We start from the raw sequence: 18,940 nt of genomic DNA, 5'->3' as shown, positions 1-18,940 counted from the left end.
CCACCGGACCGTGAGACGGAGTTTATGATAGACCTAGCACCGGGTGCAGCCCCAGTATCTAAGGCTCCCTACAGGATGGCACCAATGGAATTGAAGGAGCTGCAAGAACAGCTTCGAGATCTGTTGAAGAAGGGTTTTATTAGACCTAGTGTATCTCCTTGGGGAGCACCGGTCTTATTTGTGAAGAAGAAGGACGGTAGTATGAGGTTGTGCATCGACTACCGTGAGCTCAACAAGCTTACGATCAAGAACAGATACCCTCTACCTAGGATTGATGACTTATTCGATCAGTTACAAGGTGCCAAGGTGTTTTCAAAGGTTGACCTTCGATCGGGGTACCATCAATTGAAAATCAGGGACAGCGACATCAGCAAGACAGCATTTAGATCCCGCTATGGTCATTATGAATTCTTAGTGATGTCATTCGGGTTGACTAATGCCCCGGCCGCCTTCATGGAGTTGATGAACCGGGTTTTTCATGATGTCCTGGATAAATATGTCATTGTCTTTATTGATGACATCTTGATATACTCCAAGAGTGAAGAAGAGCATGCAGATCACCTCCGCCTAGTACTACAGCGCCTGAGGGAGAAGCAACTATATGCCAAGTTCAGTAAGTGTGACTTTTGGCTAGAGCAGGTGGCATTTCTTGGGCACCTCGTCTCTGCCAAGGGGATTGAAGTGGACCCAGGCAAGGTCAAGTCGGTAGTTGACTGGGAGACTCCCAAGAGTGTGGCAGATATCCGCAGTTTCTTGGGCCTAGCTGGCTACTATAGGAGGTTTATAGAGAACTTCTCAAAAATTTCAGCTCCTATGACTCGACTGACCCGGAAGGGAGTGAAGTTCGAGTGGTCAGATGAGTGTGAGGAGAGTTTTCAAGGACTGAAGCAGAGGTTGGTTTCCGCTCCGGTACTCACCATTCCTAACGGTACTGGGGGAATGGTAGTTTACAGTGATGCATCGAAGATGGGCCTTGGATGCGTTCTGATGCAAGATGGGAAGGTGGTTGCTTATGCTTCTCGACAACTGAAGGATTATGAGAAGAACTACCCAACCCATGACTTGGAGCTTGCAGCTGTGGTCTTTGCTCTGAAGATTTGGAGACACTATCTGTATGGTGAGAAGAGCGAGATCTACAGTGATCACAAGAGTCTCAAGTACTTCTTCACACAAAAGGAGCTTAATATGAGACAGAGGCGATGGTTGGAGCTAATGAAGGATTATGACTGCACCATTCATTATCACCCGGGTAAGGCAAACGTGGTGGCAGATGCGCTAAGCCGGAAATCCCAAGCCCTATCTTTGGCATCTTTGGTCATCATGAAACGATTGAGGAAGCAAGAAAGATGGATTTGGAGTTACTAGTGGAGGGTGTTACTCTATCTTTGGCAGCCATATCAGTCCAATCAACGCTGGTGGAGAGGATACAGTCAGCTCAGACTTCTGATTTAAAATTTCAAGAAATTATTGAGGCGATCCGAGGAGACACACAGCGAGATCTGGACTTTACATTGACAGAGGGTGGTGTCCTCATGTTTAGAGACCGGCTATGTGTTCCTAGTGATGCTCAGTTGAGAAGGGTAGTTCTGGCAGAAGCCCACGACTCCCCTTATTCAATCCACCCAGGTAGCACAAAAATGTATAGGGATTTGAAAGGAAACTATTGGTGGAGCGGAATGAAGAGGGACGTGGCTGAGTTTGTAGCAAGATGTCTCACTTGTCAGCAAGTAAAGGCGGACAGGCAGCGACCCCATGGCCTCTTACAGCTATTGCCCGTCCCTGAATGGAAATGGGAGAATATTACTATGGATTTCGTAACTGGGTTACCTCGTACCCCTAGGGGTGCTGATGCCATATGGGTTGTTGTTGATCGATTGACAAAAACAGCCCACTTCATCCCTATGAAAGTCTCCTACAAGATGGATAAGCTGGCCCGTTTATACATTGATAATGTGATTCGCCTGCATGGAGTCCCAGTTAGTATCATCTCCGACCGTGACCCCAGGTTTACATCCAAGTTCTGGGGTGGGTTCCAGAAGGCCATGGGCACATTGCTGAATTTTAGTACGGCCTTCCACCCCCAAACAGACGGGCAATCAGAGAGGACCATACAGACTTTAGAAGATATGCTCCGGGCCTGTGCCATTGACATGCAAGGCAGCTGGGATGAGCATATCTCACTCATCGAGTTTGCTTATAATAATAGTTACCAGGCTACCATTGGTATGGCACCGTTTGAAGCACAATATGGAAAGAAGTGCCGAACACCCTTGTATTGGGATGAGGTAGGTGAACGGCAAATCCTTGGCCCCGAGCTGATCCAGGCGACATGTGAGAAGGTGAACTTAATTCGTGAACGAATCAGGGCAGCCCAATCTAGACAGAAGGGTTATGCTGATTTGAGGCGAAAGGATTTGGAATTTACAGTCGGCGACAAGGTGTTTCTCAAGGTATCACCTGCTAAAGGGGTGATGCGTTTCAGTAAGAAGGGTAAACTGAGTCCGAGGTTTATCGGACCATATGAAATCCTGGCACGAATTGGACCAGTGGCTTATCGGTTAGCGCTCCCTCCATCCTTGGAAGGGGTACATGACGTATTCCATGTGTCAATGTTACGGAAGTACGTTCATGACCCAAGTCATGTTCTATCACAAGAACCACCGGAGCTTGCAGCCGACATGTCTTACAAGGAGCAGCCTGAAAGGATTCTGGACAACAAGATTATTCACCTTCGCAACCGACCTATCCACTATGTGAAGGTAAAATGGTGCAATCACCCGGAAGAAGAAGCATCTTGGGAAGCTGAAGTCGAGATGCGGGCAAAGTACCCTTCTCTGGGTTACCTACAAGGTATGCAAATTTCGAGGACGAAATTTTTGTAAGGTGGGGAGAATGTTATACCCGCACCCGGTACCCTAATATTTTTCTTTCTTTTATCCTTGTGACGTGTAGAGGGTGCTGCCATGTATGCCGGTGAGCTGTTCACAATGGTGGTCAAACCAAGCTACAAGATTGTTGACTTCGACACGGGTTTGCCAGTCGAGGAAAGATTCCTCAATCGGGAGTGGGGAAAATTCATCGACGGTGACTTCATCGACTACCCTCCAAGTACCAGTCCCAAGAGTGAGGAGTATCGGGCAGCACACCCCGTATCGCCCTACTTAGACACTTCACTTGGTGACGAACTTAGCGTCGCGGTGGGAAAACTCTTCGGGATCACAGAGGTTGCACCTTGACGTGACAGGGGTAAGTGGTTGACCAAATTTTTGTTGTGTGTTTACTGCCCCCTCAAAGCCCTCGAAGTGTGGCCCAAAGGCCCTGACCCCTTATGGTGGGAACCACCTTCCTACTCGCATCGGATGCAAGGTTACTGGCTGCCTCCGACCTTGCATCCAATGCTGCTGACAAGGACCCTTGTGAGTGAGACCCTGTGGCTAAGGTGCTATTGGTACCCTGCCATGTTTGACCCTACCCAAATAGACCCTAGGGTGCACTTATGAGGCCTTATCCTTATAGACCATCAATAGTGGTTTTCTATAAGAGAGAGGTGGGTAGGACTATTCATTAGTCTTGGCTCATTTCTACCTAACCTAACCTAACCGTGCTTGAGAAGGGAGTTATGAGGAGAGAGGGCTAGCAAGGAGAAGGAAGGGAAGAAGAAGAAGAAACGGCTGGCTGAGTTTGGAGCTTCAAAGAGGGCACCTCGAGTGTACCTCAAACCAGGTGAGCCAAGTGCTCTTTTTCCCCTTTTTCTCTCCTCCCCCTTGCTCGTTTGAGCTTGGGTGGTTCGTTGGTTGCAGCCCCAAGTTGGGGTTTTTTTTTCCTTTTGAAACCCAAAGGGGTAGCTTGAACCATGTTTGGTTTCCCCTTGTAGGATGCTATCCTACTTTCCCTACATCCCTTGGGATCTCCAACTGGGTCTCTCGACCTAAGGTTCCAACCACCTAGGAACCCCAAATCTGGACTCGGAGTTGTTGGCTCCTTTAAACCCCCCTTAGATCTTTAGGTGTTGGGTGTTTCTAAGACCCAAATAGACTCCAAGACACCCCCTCCCTAGTCCCTTGAGGCTTAGAGAACCAAATGGGACAACCCTGGGCTTTTAAGACCTTGAAATCGCACTTGGGTTGCATCGGAGGCAAGTCTGTGTGCCTCCGATGTTGCCTCCGATGTGGTCTGAGCCTGCAGAAAAGGTCGGAGGCAAGGTCGGAGGCAAGCCTGCTGAGTCCGATGTTGCCTCCGACATGGTTTTCAAGGCCTATGGCTTATGCAAACTGCGGGGCTTTTCATTGAGGCCTCTCCTACACTCTCTCATACTCTTATTCACTTCCGTAGGCGCCAACACTTGTGCTAGGGGGTGATCTCGTGCGGGAATCGTTACACTTAATCAAATTCCTAATTCAAGTAAACGGTGAGTGGGTTTGGGTGACTGTTTGAGCTTGTTTATTCATGCATTTATGAATTATATTATGACATTATCATTCAAGCATGATTGCATACTTGCATTTATTCTTATTTGATGATGATAATTGATTAGGATGATATGGATCTGTGTTGGGTTACAGTGCCGGAAGTACGCACCGGAACCCCCAATTACGTGGAATTGTATATTGCATCTCATTCTTGTCTGTATGCGCCGTGTTGTGCTGGTACCCGGGTGTTAGATGGAATGGGACGTTGACACACCCGGATGTACCTCTCAACACGATAGGATTCATGTAGTATATCTGTGGTTAGGCTCAGTTCCCTATGCTACGACCCTTACCAACAGGGGTTTAGGTGTTGGGTAGCCAGAGCACCTGCTGCTGTGGAGAGTTAGAGAGGCCAGGCCGGGGGTAGTAATGGTTATCGGGTCGCCTCTGGGTGGTGATGACTACGACCGGCGCGGGCTCCATGGTAATAATTGAGGTTGCATTGTGGTGAGAATGGAAGGATCCACAGTGTCTTCCCGAATTATTGCAGTAGCATATACCCATTGACTTAGCATTGTGTGTTAGGTGGTAAATGAATTAATAATGGCATGCACCATGGACTATTTGTGATTGTGTGATTGTGCATCCCCTTTTCTCTCTCACTGGCTCGGTGGAGCTAACCCCTCTTGTGCACACCTTTTTAGGTGAGGCTGCAGGAGATGCTTATTTTGCAGGACTCGAGGTTCAGGCCTCGGAGTACGATGATATCGGTACAGAGGACCCTGAGGCCGTGACCGAGGAGCACGGTGATGGGTGTCCTTGTGACGACTGCGCCTACGGGCCGTATTGATACATGGGACGTGTTCCCTTCTTTTATTGTCTTTTTGGGGGCCGCGTGCCTTGTATAAACATTTATTGCTATACTTGTTTTGGGGTAGTTATGCTATGGTCATTCGGGATATCCATCCAAACTATTTATGTATCTTTTAACCGTATGAACATGAGGTAATTACTACAAACGCTTCCGCTTATTTTATGATCGTTGGAAATGGAATATTCCTTGCCTTTTGTACTCTGAATCTTATGGTATGTTCTTTTAGACTAAGACTGTGCGTTGGGACACTGCAAATCGTGATTCTGGTAGTCTTATGGGACGACACGTGTCGTCCTAGTCACCCCTTTATCATTAGTTTATTCCTCAAACGGGATGGGGGCGTGACATAAATCCTCCTCTTCAAGTAGAAGTAACATTTCCTTTTTGTTCTAGAAAATTGTTTGGGCGAAAGGCCTTTTGATGGACCCAAAAAAATTTTAAAAAATTAGTGCTACAAACTTTTAATACTCAAAGAGTCAAGTCCCTGTTTAGGTTTGGAATAAATTTTTCGATAAGTATAGTGAAATGAAAAATAGAAAGGATACGGTTCATGGATGGCATGGCATGTCAACTAAGAAATCTATGATTAACACACATTATTGTATTGCGTGGAAGGGTGATATGGCAATTCAACTATTGGATATATGGGTAATGATTCGGATTTGTATCATGTCAAATTTCATGCACATATTCATTGTGCATACACCCTTTCGGACTCTTGGTAATCCAAGCATTAATGGGTACTCTCTTATCATACTAGATATTTCAATGTTTTATTTTGTTACTTCATCAATTTAGTTTACATCAAATCTTGAAAGGAAACTCTTGTTTAATTCAAAGTTTGGTGAAAAATAAGTTGCAATCCTATTTTTTTTCGAAAAATAATCTTCTCCAATTCCCTAAAGCTGTGCAATGCGACAATGTTAGGTGGAGATATTGACATATGGCAACTTGGACATCCAACGGTCCGAACTCATTGACTTATGTTGAGTTCGGACCGTTGGATGTGCGTGAGCTACCAAATATTGACATCTCTACCTAGCACTATCTCACTGCACAACTTTAAGAATTGGAGATGAATAAAATCCATTTTTTCCCCAATGAAAGTAAAACCTAGTATTTCATATATGACAACAATAACTTTTAATGATAGTTGATTTTCAACTTATTTGGAAATCCTTTTTGTCTCCATCTTAAATGACTTCTGAGAATGAAAATGGGAGGCAATGAAAAGAAGATTACAACTTCTCATGTCATCACTTTGGTGACAACAAGTTGCACTCAATCTTATACTAAAGCTCGGAACCATGGAGTCTATATCTCTTCACAAGTTTAAACCAATCTGACCCTATACGTTGCACAATTAGTTGTATTTTCATCAAATTTGTAAGACAATCACAATAAAAAATCTCAAAAAAAAGACCTTTCAAAAAAATGTTTAGTTTGAAATAAAATTATGGTAAAGTAAGGCAAAAGGTTTCATGTATGGATGCACCAAAAATCGTGTCCTGGACATGATCATGCTCATCCAATGATTGAAAGCACAACTGTGATTACTATTAACGTTGGGGCCTAAGAATTATGTTGGAAACAGATCAAATATTTATGGCAATTTAAGTCTAGGTTTAGCTTTTTAGCAAGTGGAGTAGGCTAGGATAGGCAATTCCAAGCCCCATTTGAGACTTAAGGTTGACCCTTTTTCTGCATACGTGTGTGTGTGGGGTGGGGGAGACTAGGCTGTGGTTATAACATATAACATGGCTAAGGGTGTCAAAGCCTAAATTGAACTAGTAAATCTGATCCGGCCCGACCCGATTGAGTCTGATCTAAATCGAACTAATGTCTCATCGGTTTGGCTTTGGTTTACAGGTTAGAACATCATTTGATTTTCAGATCGGTTTGGGCTAAACCGACGGTCCACCAATTGACCCATCCAATAAGACCAAACCAAACCGAACCGAACACTAAAACCAACCCCCAAACCCTAAAAATTCTACCTAATCCCTACCTTGTTTTCAAACCGAGCCAAACCAAATTGGAACCAATATCACAAACCAAACTGAATTGAAACCGATATCACAAACCAAATCAAAACCGAAAAGTCCTTGTAGGTTCGGTTTTGATTTCCCTGAAACTCACATCGAAATCGAAAAAATCGAACCGACCAATTGACACCCTCAAACATGGCCATTACCTAAGGGGGGGGGGGGGGGTTGAAGGTGTTATGGTCATTTAAGATGAATGTCCATATGGCAATATTTAATGCCGACCAATAGAGAGATTCCGTGCATCGATTCATCAAATATGGGGGTGAGGGTGTTATGGTCATTTAAGATGGACATTTATGCCCATTTATGCCCATCTAACAATATTTAATGCCTACCGTGCATGGGCACAGTCGTGCCCACTATTAGCAAAAACGCGTTTAAAATTCCGTTTTAAACACGTTCCCATTTTATACCGTTTTAAACATGTTTTGTCGTATGTTTCCCAAACATACACTAAAAAAAGGCAAACAACAAGTATTCCCGTTTTAAACGCGTTTAAAACATGCTTCAATTTTTTTGGGCGTTTTTTAAGACCTTGGATTTAACTGATCATATCTCTCTCTCCCGAACTCTGATCGGCCTGATTCTTTCACTGCCGTAAAGATGACTCTAAGTGCTACATTTTTCATGATATCAACTTCAACTGAAGGTCAATGCATGAATACCGAAAATAGAAGCATGTAATTAAAATAAAAATTCCTCAATTTAGATGAGAATAATGCCATTTTTTTTAAAAATATAAACGTTTAAAACCCGTACCATCCGTTTTCTATTTTTTACCGTTCTCTGTTTTTTTTGTCCATTTTATTTGACCGTCTATTTGCAATTTTTTACTATTTAAAACCCGTATCGTAAGACTCTGTTTTTTTGCCGTTCCCGTATTTGCTAACCATATGGTGGTGCCTATAAAAACTTTTGCCATAGCCAAATATTAGAATTCTCATTAGCCCAGCCCTGCTTAGCCTCGAGCCATATAGGTGTGTTGGACCTGAATTGAAGCCTAGGGACCCATTGATGGGCTTGGGTTTCCAAAAACCAGGCCCAACCGGGCCCCTATTTAGTACACATAATATAGCCTAAATCAATCATCTAGGCACCTATAATTTAGTTGTGTTTCCAACAGAAATTATCGTCTTTCTCACGAATGATCCACGGGACCTAAACAGAGAGAGAGAGTAAGGGGCTGGAGTTGGTCTTCAGGGACTCTCCGATGATCAAGTCAGTGTAATGGATAGAGTGAGTAATGAGAACCTAAAAAGTAATTCCAGTCCCTTACCCTCATGCCCTGGGTATGATATTTTATAAGATTCATGGGGCAAATCCCTTTCTGAGCAAGTCGGTCAGAGTTCTAGTAGAGTTAGAGTCCTTGATTCGATGGGTTATTTCCTTTCCTCCTCGATATTCTTAAGGTGTGTTTGAGTTATATTAATAATATAATAGATTATTAATTGTGGTTAGGGATGTAAATGAATAGCCAAAATTCGTTTCCGTATCTATGTCCATATCCATTTAGTACTATCCGAATCTGTTCAAAAGCTAAAGGGATATGGATAGGCTATAGATATCTGAAAAGCTATATTTACATGCAAACGGATAAAATATCCGATCCATATCTGTATCCATATCTGTTTAGCACTATCCAAATCAGTCCGAACGCTAATCGGATGCGAATGCAGATATAGCACTATCCGAGCCGAATCTGATCCGTTTACATCCCTAATTGTGGTTGATATCCGATCGGATTTACTTCCTTTTGTAGAGAGTCCTTGTTGATCACGTGGTTATATGTTCACGTATCTATTTGGGGATTCTACATGGCACATGTTCATTGGCGGTGGATAATTGTCCACATCAAGTTGTATATTTCAATGTTATATAACAACCACCCTCTTGAGGCTATGTTTGGTTTGAATTCTATTTCCAGAATTATGGCCAATTCTAAAACTAGGAATTCCTCCTTCACTGTCTAGTCTGATAGCCAAACTTGAGCTGAGCTATGAAGACCAAGGATTGACCTGGGCTTTTAAAACCCAGCCCAACATGGCCCAATTGTATCCCAAGTTGTTCTTTTGCTTTATTAGGTGATCTCCTCTAGGGTGTCAAAAGTTGCCTCACACTGGTAGCCGGATTTGAACCGATCAATTGAAACTTGAGATTGGCCTGATCAATTACTAGATGTGCCACGCTCAAGCATTGACCAATAGTGAGGCAGTTGTTTGATTGGGACCAATTGAATATTGTGATCGATTGATAACCAACCGTTTGTAGCCCGACTAGTTTTTCTAAGCCTATTTAGCCTAATTATAACTTGTTTAAAGATCATTTATGGTAGTCCAATTAATCAATAAAAAGCCAGTTTAAATTCCAATTATAGCTCAATAACCTTGAATCTGATTATGAACGAAAAACCGACCAACCAAATAGAAATGTGTCTATGCACAGACCTAGGATGTAAAACCTTAAATTGGTGGAGACGGATTAGACCCGACAGAGACAGACCGGCCGGCCGATTGGCAACCCTAAATTCTCTTCCAAAGCGGGAAGAGCAAGGAAAGAGGGTGGGATACAGAACAGACAGCTCCGATCATGCAATAAAGTCCCTCATACCGTCAGATCATACTATTATTTGTTGGAAGGAGTCATTGAAATCGATGGTCGGTATCATCTCATCAGAGTCAAAAAATTTATTACCAGAGGTCAACACGTCTTGGGGAGGATTGGTCAAAATATTAGGTCATCGGACCCATTTCCGTCCCTACAACCCGACACTTCGCCCAAATCCTACGGAATTGTTGTAGGAGTGCGTACCATGTTCGCACTCATCTCTACGAGACTTACGGGATTTGACCGGTTCGTTCTCTTGAACCACCCACGTGGCAACAAAGAAACAATCATCCTCGCACGTGTAAACAAACATGCCCGACATGAACTCCCAGCCTGTTTTTTGTTTCTTTTTTCTTTTTTCTTTTTAAAGTAAATAAATATCCATACCCCGAAATAATTACCCCAACCCACAAAAAGCGAAAGTGGGGTTTTCAAATTAGAAAATCAATTCTTTTGGTTGGACCCTTTGTCAAAGACGAATTTAACCCTCTACATCCTATATAAGTCCAATGTATCCTTTATCATTAATCCAATCTGCTCTTGAGATTATTTTTGTAATTTTGAAAACATTAAATATCTATTAGGGTTTGTTAATTCATAAAACATCACATTATATCTTATTCAGATTCTGTCAAATGGATAAATGATGTCTCTATTCCAATCGTTGGATAGAAAGAATTTAATCAAATGCCCTTTCTTGTATTGGCATGCATCTTGTGTACGTCTATGGATGTGTACCCATACATCACCACTTGTCACATGGTATACATGGTGGGTCCATGTCATAAAGGATGCCTATCCACCTCCTTGGTCAAGTTCAACCCCTAACAACTAGAGGAAATCATCAAACGTAAATACTTACTAATAAAATACAAAATGGGGGAGCATACTTGGGTATCTACCTAAGGGGCAGAGGCGTCATTTCATGGTGCCCTGTGAGAATGCGTAGAAAACACCACCAAGTAGAGATCTTTTTACCTTTATAAAATATTCAAAGTGAGAATAAAAATGACAACTATCACCACTTGCCAAATGACTTATATGAAAATTTCAACCAAAAAATAAGAATCCTAAATGATTTTAAATCTGTATAAAATAAAATTACAAGAATATCATTTGATTGTCATAGGAGTGTTGGCGTAGACCACACTAGCACCTTTGTGTCTATCCCTGTCATTCTCTTCACATAAAATGATTTTGTTACCTTTTAATTTTTGATACCATTTTATCATCCCTCATTGATGCGCTCATCTATGTAGCTTGCATAGAGAAGAGACCCCTTCCATAAAGCCACGAGAATAGAATAGGCAGATTTCCAAGTTTTCTACCCTCCATTTGCATGAAAGATATACTGGCGATTTCTTTAAATGTCGAGGGTAGATTTGTCATAGGGAGAAAATATCGCACGAACTGTACTGGAAACCAGCTGTATCCATATACTCTGACGCGTCTTCGTGACCGTAGATAGGGTTAGAAAGAAGGAACGGTTGGGATTGAAGAAAATGAATTTATAGTTCATTTAAGGAGAATTTCCTTTGTGGCTGAGTTTCATTTAGACGAAGTTTTCCTTTTTAAACAAAGAGCGGGCAGCTCTGCATCGGAGGTCGTTAACTAGAGAGAGGGAGAAGGTGAGAAGGGAGGGAGGGAGAGGGAGAGGGAGGTGAGAAAGAACTCTGTGATAGAGAGAGAGAAGAAGCGTTTCGAAGGCTCTCACGAACGCGCGATCTAGTGTTCCAAAGGTAATAACTGTGATTTTCTCATTTTAATCAGGGAGAATTTTGGTGGATCGATCGACGGATGAAAATTTCGGTCGGTTTTGACATTCGATGAGGGCAAGAAGATGATATTATTTATCTTTGTTTTTTTTTTTTTCCTTTTATGTTCGTTAAAATCGATTGATTTGAGTTTTTTTTAAGCTTTACTTTGATTAAAGTGGAACTAATTTGTCGTACATTGATCTGCATTTCATGTAATTGTGGGATTTGGGATCATGAATTAAGGGTTCTGTTTGTTTACGACGTGGGTTTACTTTCGTCTTGCATGGCATGTCTGTGATCGATCTGTTTTGTATTGATCGTCGTTCTAGATCTGCATTTGGTTACTGGGGATTTAATTTTGGTTGTTCTTATATGGAGCTGGTGTTAGATGAATTTTTTTATGGTACCCGTATTGCTTTGGGATTGCAATCTTGTTCATTGTGAAAGCTGGATCAGTTTTGGAAATTGATTTCGTGCTGGTTTAATTGCATTCTCCTCCACCCCAAATGATCTGGCCGGGGGTTGTTCTTCATCCATATTTTTTTCTCTCTATGGAATTGAATGTTTTGATTGTCTAAAGTATTTTTGATACTTTTCTGGTTGTACTGGTAGTTGGGACTCATGACTGTTTTTATCCTCACAATTACAGATTGACATAATTGAACTGATATTTTCTTTCGGATGAAAGAAGAGTGATTACATTATTACATGATATGGTTTCCTTTTGTCTCCCTCGATGTTTTGAATATTGTATTGTGGAATCAAGACTCTGCAATTTGACTTTTTTTTTTTTCTGGAGAGAGGGAGAGGTGAGATGGGAGATATTGTAATAGTACCTTAAATAAATTTAATGATATGGGCTTCTTAGGCATGAATTATGATTTAAAATTAACTGATTATCTCAAAACATGTTATGAATCTTGTTGATTTGGCATGTTTCTAAATGCTATAGGTCATCATCATATAACCATATAAGCACTTAATGATTCTTGCCTTTCAAAATATTTTTCTTCTAACTCTCATTTTCCTTATCTCAAAATGTTCTCTTCCCTTTATACCCTTTAATGAGTTCTATTTTCGTCATCTCAATTCACTCAAAATTTATTGGTTTAGTTTGTCAATATCTTGCTTTATATTTTCACAATTATTTTTTACCACCTAGATCCGGTGTTATTTTTGTAAGGCTGACAACCTACTCCAAAAGGACATTTGTGGTTGGGTTTCATTTTATGTTCTTCTATTGCTATCCAGTAGTCTCTGACTGTAAATTGTCTGGAATTATTTTTAGTGTGGTTATTATCTTTTCCTCACCAAGTTTCTTTTCCATTTTCTGATGGTTTTTGGAACCCCTGTACAGTTGGTATATCTGATTCAAATGAACTGACTTGTATAGAATGAAAATTTGTCTTTTGATTTTTGACTAATGGAAGGAATTAGCCATTTCTCAACTGATCAATTTGGAGAGCATTTAACATTTAATGAGCCGGAAAACCATATAGTGAGCATGCTTTGCCATCATATTTGGCTTAGTGTTTCAATCAGGAAAGTGCTTTATGCACACATTTCTCTAAATGGTCAAACTAACCCATGTTACAAACATATTGGACTTTTAACACCCCATAACCTATAAGGTGGATCTTCAGGATTTCCTTTTTGTTGGTTGTTTAACTTATTTGTCATAATTTAACATCCACCATATTTCATAGATAGTTTTGAGGTGACAACTATAACATTTATGTTCTCTTTTAATAATCTCCTTACCAAAATTTGGTGCCTTTCTTCAGTAGTCGATAGAAGATGGCGGATGCGGAGGATATTCAGCCTCTTGTTTGTGACAATGGAACAGGAATGGTCAAGGTGATGAACCATTATTTATTGCAAATTTAGTCCTTATGTTTTAGTTTTCTATATGACCACCAGTAACTGCTGCCTTAGCTATCTATTTAGTAACATTGAGCACTCATCCATAATAATTTTTGGAACTCACATTTTGCCTCATCTGAATGTATCTTAATAAATAGGCTGGATTTGCTGGAGATGATGCTCCAAGGGCTGTGTTCCCTAGTATTGTGGGTCGCCCCCGCCATACCGGTGTGATGGTTGGTATGGGGCAGAAAGATGCCTATGTTGGGGATGAGGCTCAGTCCAAGCGTGGTATTTTAACTTTGAAATATCCAATTGAGCATGGAATTGTTAGCAATTGGGATGACATGGAGAAGATCTGGCATCACACCTTCTATAATGAGCTTCGTGTGGCCCCAGAAGAGCACCCTGTTCTTCTCACTGAAGCACCTCTCAACCCTAAGGCCAACCGTGAGAAAATGACCCAAATAATGTTTGAAACCTTCAACGCTCCTGCCATGTATGTTGCAATCCAGGCTGTTCTTTCTCTTTATGCCAGTGGTCGTACAACTGGTAAGCAACATCATCATCTTATGGGTTAAATTTCTTCCTTGATGTCTTTTTTTATTAAGAGCTGTGGATTTGACCTGTTTTTGGATGGGGGAAGGGCTAACAAAGATTTTGCTCTTCAAACTCCTCAAATGGTGTAGATTCTTGAATTGATAATGAAGATGATCGTCTTTTGTGGGCTGTTGCTTTTGACTTTTCTACATTTTTCATGGTAATTAGTGTTCACAGTTTTATTGGTGATTGTTTTTTTATGTAGGTATTGTTCTGGACTCTGGGGATGGTGTCAGCCACACGGTTCCCATCTATGAAGGCTATGCCCTACCACATGCCATCCTGCGTCTCGACCTGGCAGGTCGTGATCTCACAGATGCCCTTATGAAAATATTGACTGAGCGTGGGTACTCTTTCACCACCACTGCGGAGCGTGAAATTGTGAGAGACATGAAAGAGAAACTGGCCTACATTGCCCTGGACTATGAACAAGAATTAGAAACAGCCAAGACCAGTTCCTCTGTGGAGAAGAGCTATGAGCTCCCTGATGGTCAGGTGATCACCATCGGAGCTGAACGTTTCAGATGCCCGGAGGTCCTCTTCCAGCCATCCATGATTGGTATGGAGGCTGCTGGCATCCACGAGACAACTTACAATTCTATCATGAAGTGCGATGTTGATATTAGGAAGGATCTGTATGGCAATATTGTCCTCAGTGGTGGCTCTACCATGTTCCCTGGCATTGCTGACAGAATGAGCAAGGAGATCACGGCACTGGCTCCCAGTAGCATGAAGATCAAGGTGGTGGCTCCTCCTGAGAGGAAGTACAGTGTGTGGATTGGAGGCTCCATCTTGGCATCCCTCAGCACTTTCCAGCAGGTACTTTCATCATATTTATGCTTTTTATTCACATGCGCACGCCAGCCAGAAAATATGTTAAAATGGATCGTGTGGCCCTTGTGAATGTCTTGTTGTATGACGATTTTTGTTGCTGAGTGCAGATGTGGATTGCGAAGGCTGAGTACGATGAATCTGGACCATCGATCGTGCATAGGAAATGCTTCTGATCATGGAAAGGCATTGTGAAGATTTAAGAGAAACACCCCCCATGTTATGAAAATGCTTTTGATCTAGCACATTTCTAGGACGCTGTTTTCTTCGTTCTTTCCCGTTTCTTCTCTATCTCTCAATCTAATGAACTCGAAGGGTGTGAAATTTCACACTTGGAATCCAATTTTTTCATTGTTATTTCTTGTTAGAATTTGTGTATTAATACTGCTTTGGTTTGGGTTGAATCAGTGGTCTGCCATATGTTCATTAGAGGTCCTTTTGATTAACTAAAACCAATAAAGGGCTGATGTTCTCTGTGCCGCAGCGCAGCCTGCGCCCAGACACATGGGCCTGTCATTCAGGGGGGGCAGGGTGGTCATTTTGCCCACCCCCATGTGTCTAGGCGCAGATGCGCAGTCTGTGTCCTCGGCACAGAGAACATTTGGCCATATCTTTTCCATGTTAAATCCTTGACATAAATCTTCTCATGAACTCATGTTTTGGAATTCAAGAAAAGTGAAAACCCCCTTATATCTGGTTTGAAGAGCAAATGAGAACAGAAAGCCAAAACTGAACATATCATGTTACGATTAATTGCATATTATTAAGGTGTTAAATAATTTATAAATTTAATTTTTTACTCTTGTAAAATCTTGACATTTTACTTATGTACACAAAAAGAAAGAGAGACAATGACATTTAACATATGTATTCTAAAAACATGTGAGAATGACGCAATGGTAATTCACTTTCAAATATTTTGGAAACTCTGTTACTGTTGACTTAAAGAGCTTTTAGGTATAAGACAGAGAGCAATCAATCGAATGAAGATTACAAATTCTAAATACACCTATATAGTTGTCATTGAGACGATACAAATAAGTAATTCTATAGTAATCATAAAAGGAGCAAGGGAAAATGGATTTTGGTGGTGAAAGCTAATAGCTACTTACATACAATCTATATTCATATTAATCTATCACTGAGAATAACAGATGTTTGTACCATCCTCTCTCCAGTTCTTTCCTCTGCTACAATGTGGTAGCAATTAATCCCAATTATTAAATTGTTACTCAACAAAATGTCACAAATCCTCCCTCCATACATAACACGTGGAATGACAGGAAAACAAAGCCAAGCGAGGAAAGGAAGAAAATGTTCTCACTGAAAGAGAAAGTATTCTTAGTCTTACAAACATGGATAAACTAAAAGATTTGAATCTATAACTACAGCCTGGTGTTGTTGGGGTTATCATCGGCAAGAATTAGTGAGAGATCTCAAACCTCGGATGAATGCTTGGTTGAACATGCGAGTCGTGTTTCTGGAATGTAGACATGAAAGGTAATCATGAGAAGAGAGCAATGGGTATGAAAATGAGCATCCCCATTCCTGCATCATATAGATGTGCATTTGAACGAATTGATTTCAGTCCCCTAGTTGTTTCACCAAAGGCATTGATCTAACAGAAATCTAGAATTTAATTGTGTTAGAAAAATTTTGTTTTCATGGTTGTGATTTATATTTTCAATTTTGATCTCTTATCCTTTCGAGTTGAGAAAAGAAATCTACTACCAGTAGTTAATGGTTATTATATATTTGTGGGAAGTAATCCCATGACTTGAAGGAGTAAGAAGCAGACTAAAATGGCCAAATCTGATGCTGAGGTTGAATATAGAGTTTTGACTTAAGACTACTATTAGTGAGTTAATTGTGGTTAAAACAATTGATGCAGGAGATTGAGTTTACTGTTAACAAACCCATTGAAATATTTCAGACTACTTACTATTCACATTGTCAGTAATTCTATATTTCCATGAGAAAACAAAGTATATTAAGATTGATTGTCATTTTTTTGCTCATGATGCTGTAATGTTGAAGATAATGGCTACTCCATTTATCAATTCTGTTGATCAGTTGGGTGATTTGTTAACACTTTTCAAGAGAACACTTACAATATGTTCCAACTTGAGAGGGTGGGTGGTATAGTGAAGGTAATAGGACATTAAAAATGTGTGATGAGTATACTTGTAAATCTCTCCTTGTTTTAACCATAATATATCCAGTGGAGTCGAGTAGAGAAACCAGCACCTATCTCCTTTCTTCTTCTTCTTCTTTTTCTTCTGTTCTCTTCATCGATCCTTGCGTTCTTTGGTTTTTCGGCAAATCTTTAATGCCTATGTGCAAGTAAGAATGGTGATTCGCAAAGTTTGTAGCCCTTCAAATTTGTAGGAGTGGTTTTTCTCATGTTCACAAACTCTACAGATCGACATTAGTTTTGCAGAAATCTTTTGTTTTTTTCCCCGGTAAGTAGTTTTGCCGAATTCACCTCACTTTCCTTTTATCTATTGTCTGATGAAATGATCTTTATCTAAAAAGCAAAACTTAACTAAACACAATATCTTTCTGGTTCTCTGTGAGAATACCTCGAAGTTTGCTTGCTCTGGCTTTATAGGTCAAATTATGTGCAACTCTTATTGAAATCCTGTGCTGTTTTAGAAGTTTTACAGATTTGAAATAATTAAGAAAAATTTCAGGTATTAAATAAAAAGAGATCTCCCATGGCCATGTGTTATCTTGCTGTTTGGGTTCCTATCTTGATTCCTTGCTGGATTCCCTTGCCTTGCTTCTTGTGCGCTACCTGCATAACCATGATCTATGAATGTTGAAACAAATTGACCATTGCAGATAATAACTGAAGCACAGCTTCATTTTTGTGACGATCATAGTTTCCATCAGTGAGAATAAGTGGTGGATGTTTGTAGGGAATTCTAAATAATCTGATGGGTTGTGGTTACATACCCAGTACTAGTTTTGAGCAAAAGGTTGAGTCAAAAGAGAAAGATCCATCTTTCCCATCTTGAAATGCTGGTCATAATGACACTGTTGTGTTGGGTCTTTCTTTAGAGAAAACCAGTTTGTTTTTACATGCCATAGGAATTATGTGATAACTGCTGTATCAAACAACCTATGGAGTTTACCTGGATTAGCAGGAACTGAGGTATACAGAAGCCTTGAATGGAAGGGACCAATGGGTCTGTTCATATGTTAATGTTATTCCCATCTTCCACCATAAAACAGATTTAAGTTTTGGAGATCGGGTATGATGCATTTCAAGTTGTTTCATAATTTAAGATCAGTGATGACATTATTTCAATCAAGAAAAGCTATTGTTCTTGAAATATTTAGCCTTTTAACACCTGAACCCAAAGGTGAGAATGGTTGTTTATCAATCAGTTTTCAGCCTAGTAAAGGTTAAAAAAAGGCTTTGTTGTGCAATAGAGGCTGGGTTTTTGAACAAACCCTGGAGGGTTTTGGGTTTAAATATTAAGGACCAAGATGTGAAAAAAAGCTTCTTCTCTAACTCCCTGTGACCCTTCTAGAACCTGCTTGGATGGCATCCTATTGTTTGACTGGGTTGATATTTAGACAATTCGCCCTTCCTCTTTTTTTTTAAGGTTTCACGGATCTAATTCAGACACGAGAAGGATCACCACAAATAACTCAAAATTTCTTGTTCAATTCCTTCTAGTTTAGCTCCCGATTTGTCAATATACCCAACGTAGAAAGAATTACAATCCCCATTCCACCTATTTAATGGATGGAAATGGAAAAATTTACAATCTCAATCCATCCATTAAAAACATCAATTTGAATTGGAGAATCATAACCATAAAACATGACTCTAATAGAAATGAATACATTTGTCCCATACACTGGAGACGGTGGAAAATAATCTTCTTCAATTCCTTAAATGTGTGCATTGTGACAGTTCAGGGTGGAGATGTCGACACCCGA

At 40.7% G+C, this 18,940-nt stretch overlaps 1 protein-coding gene across 3 annotated transcripts; it reads left to right on the top strand.

Annotated features, from left to right (window-relative positions):
• Window positions 1–307: 307 nt before the first annotated feature.
• On the top strand, window positions 308–15,415 carry LOC122641808 (actin-like). 3 transcript variants are annotated; one of them, XM_043835110.1, is made up of 5 exons: window positions 308–318; window positions 13,477–13,549; window positions 13,714–14,107; window positions 14,361–14,974; window positions 15,097–15,415. In XM_043835110.1, exons 2-5 carry the CDS (start codon window positions 13,490–13,492, stop codon window positions 15,160–15,162), a joined length of 1,134 nt encoding a protein of 377 aa, XP_043691045.1. In that variant the 5' UTR covers window positions 308–318; window positions 13,477–13,489; the 3' UTR covers window positions 15,163–15,415. The 3 variants fall into 3 exon arrangements, with proteins under 3 accessions (XP_043691045.1, XP_043691047.1, XP_043691044.1); XM_043835112.1 differs by lacking the exon at window positions 308–318 and adding an exon at window positions 6,601–6,613; XM_043835109.1 differs by lacking the exon at window positions 308–318 and adding an exon at window positions 11,486–11,674.
• Window positions 15,416–18,940: the final 3,525 nt, after the last annotated feature.

Source organism: Telopea speciosissima, chromosome 10 (assembly GCF_018873765.1).
Source record: "Telopea speciosissima isolate NSW1024214 ecotype Mountain lineage chromosome 10, Tspe_v1, whole genome shotgun sequence".
Classification (NCBI taxonomy): domain Eukaryota; kingdom Viridiplantae; phylum Streptophyta; class Magnoliopsida; order Proteales; family Proteaceae; genus Telopea; species Telopea speciosissima.
The sequence above is the reverse complement of the archived record's forward strand: the minus strand, read 5'-3'. Positions and strand labels throughout refer to the sequence as shown.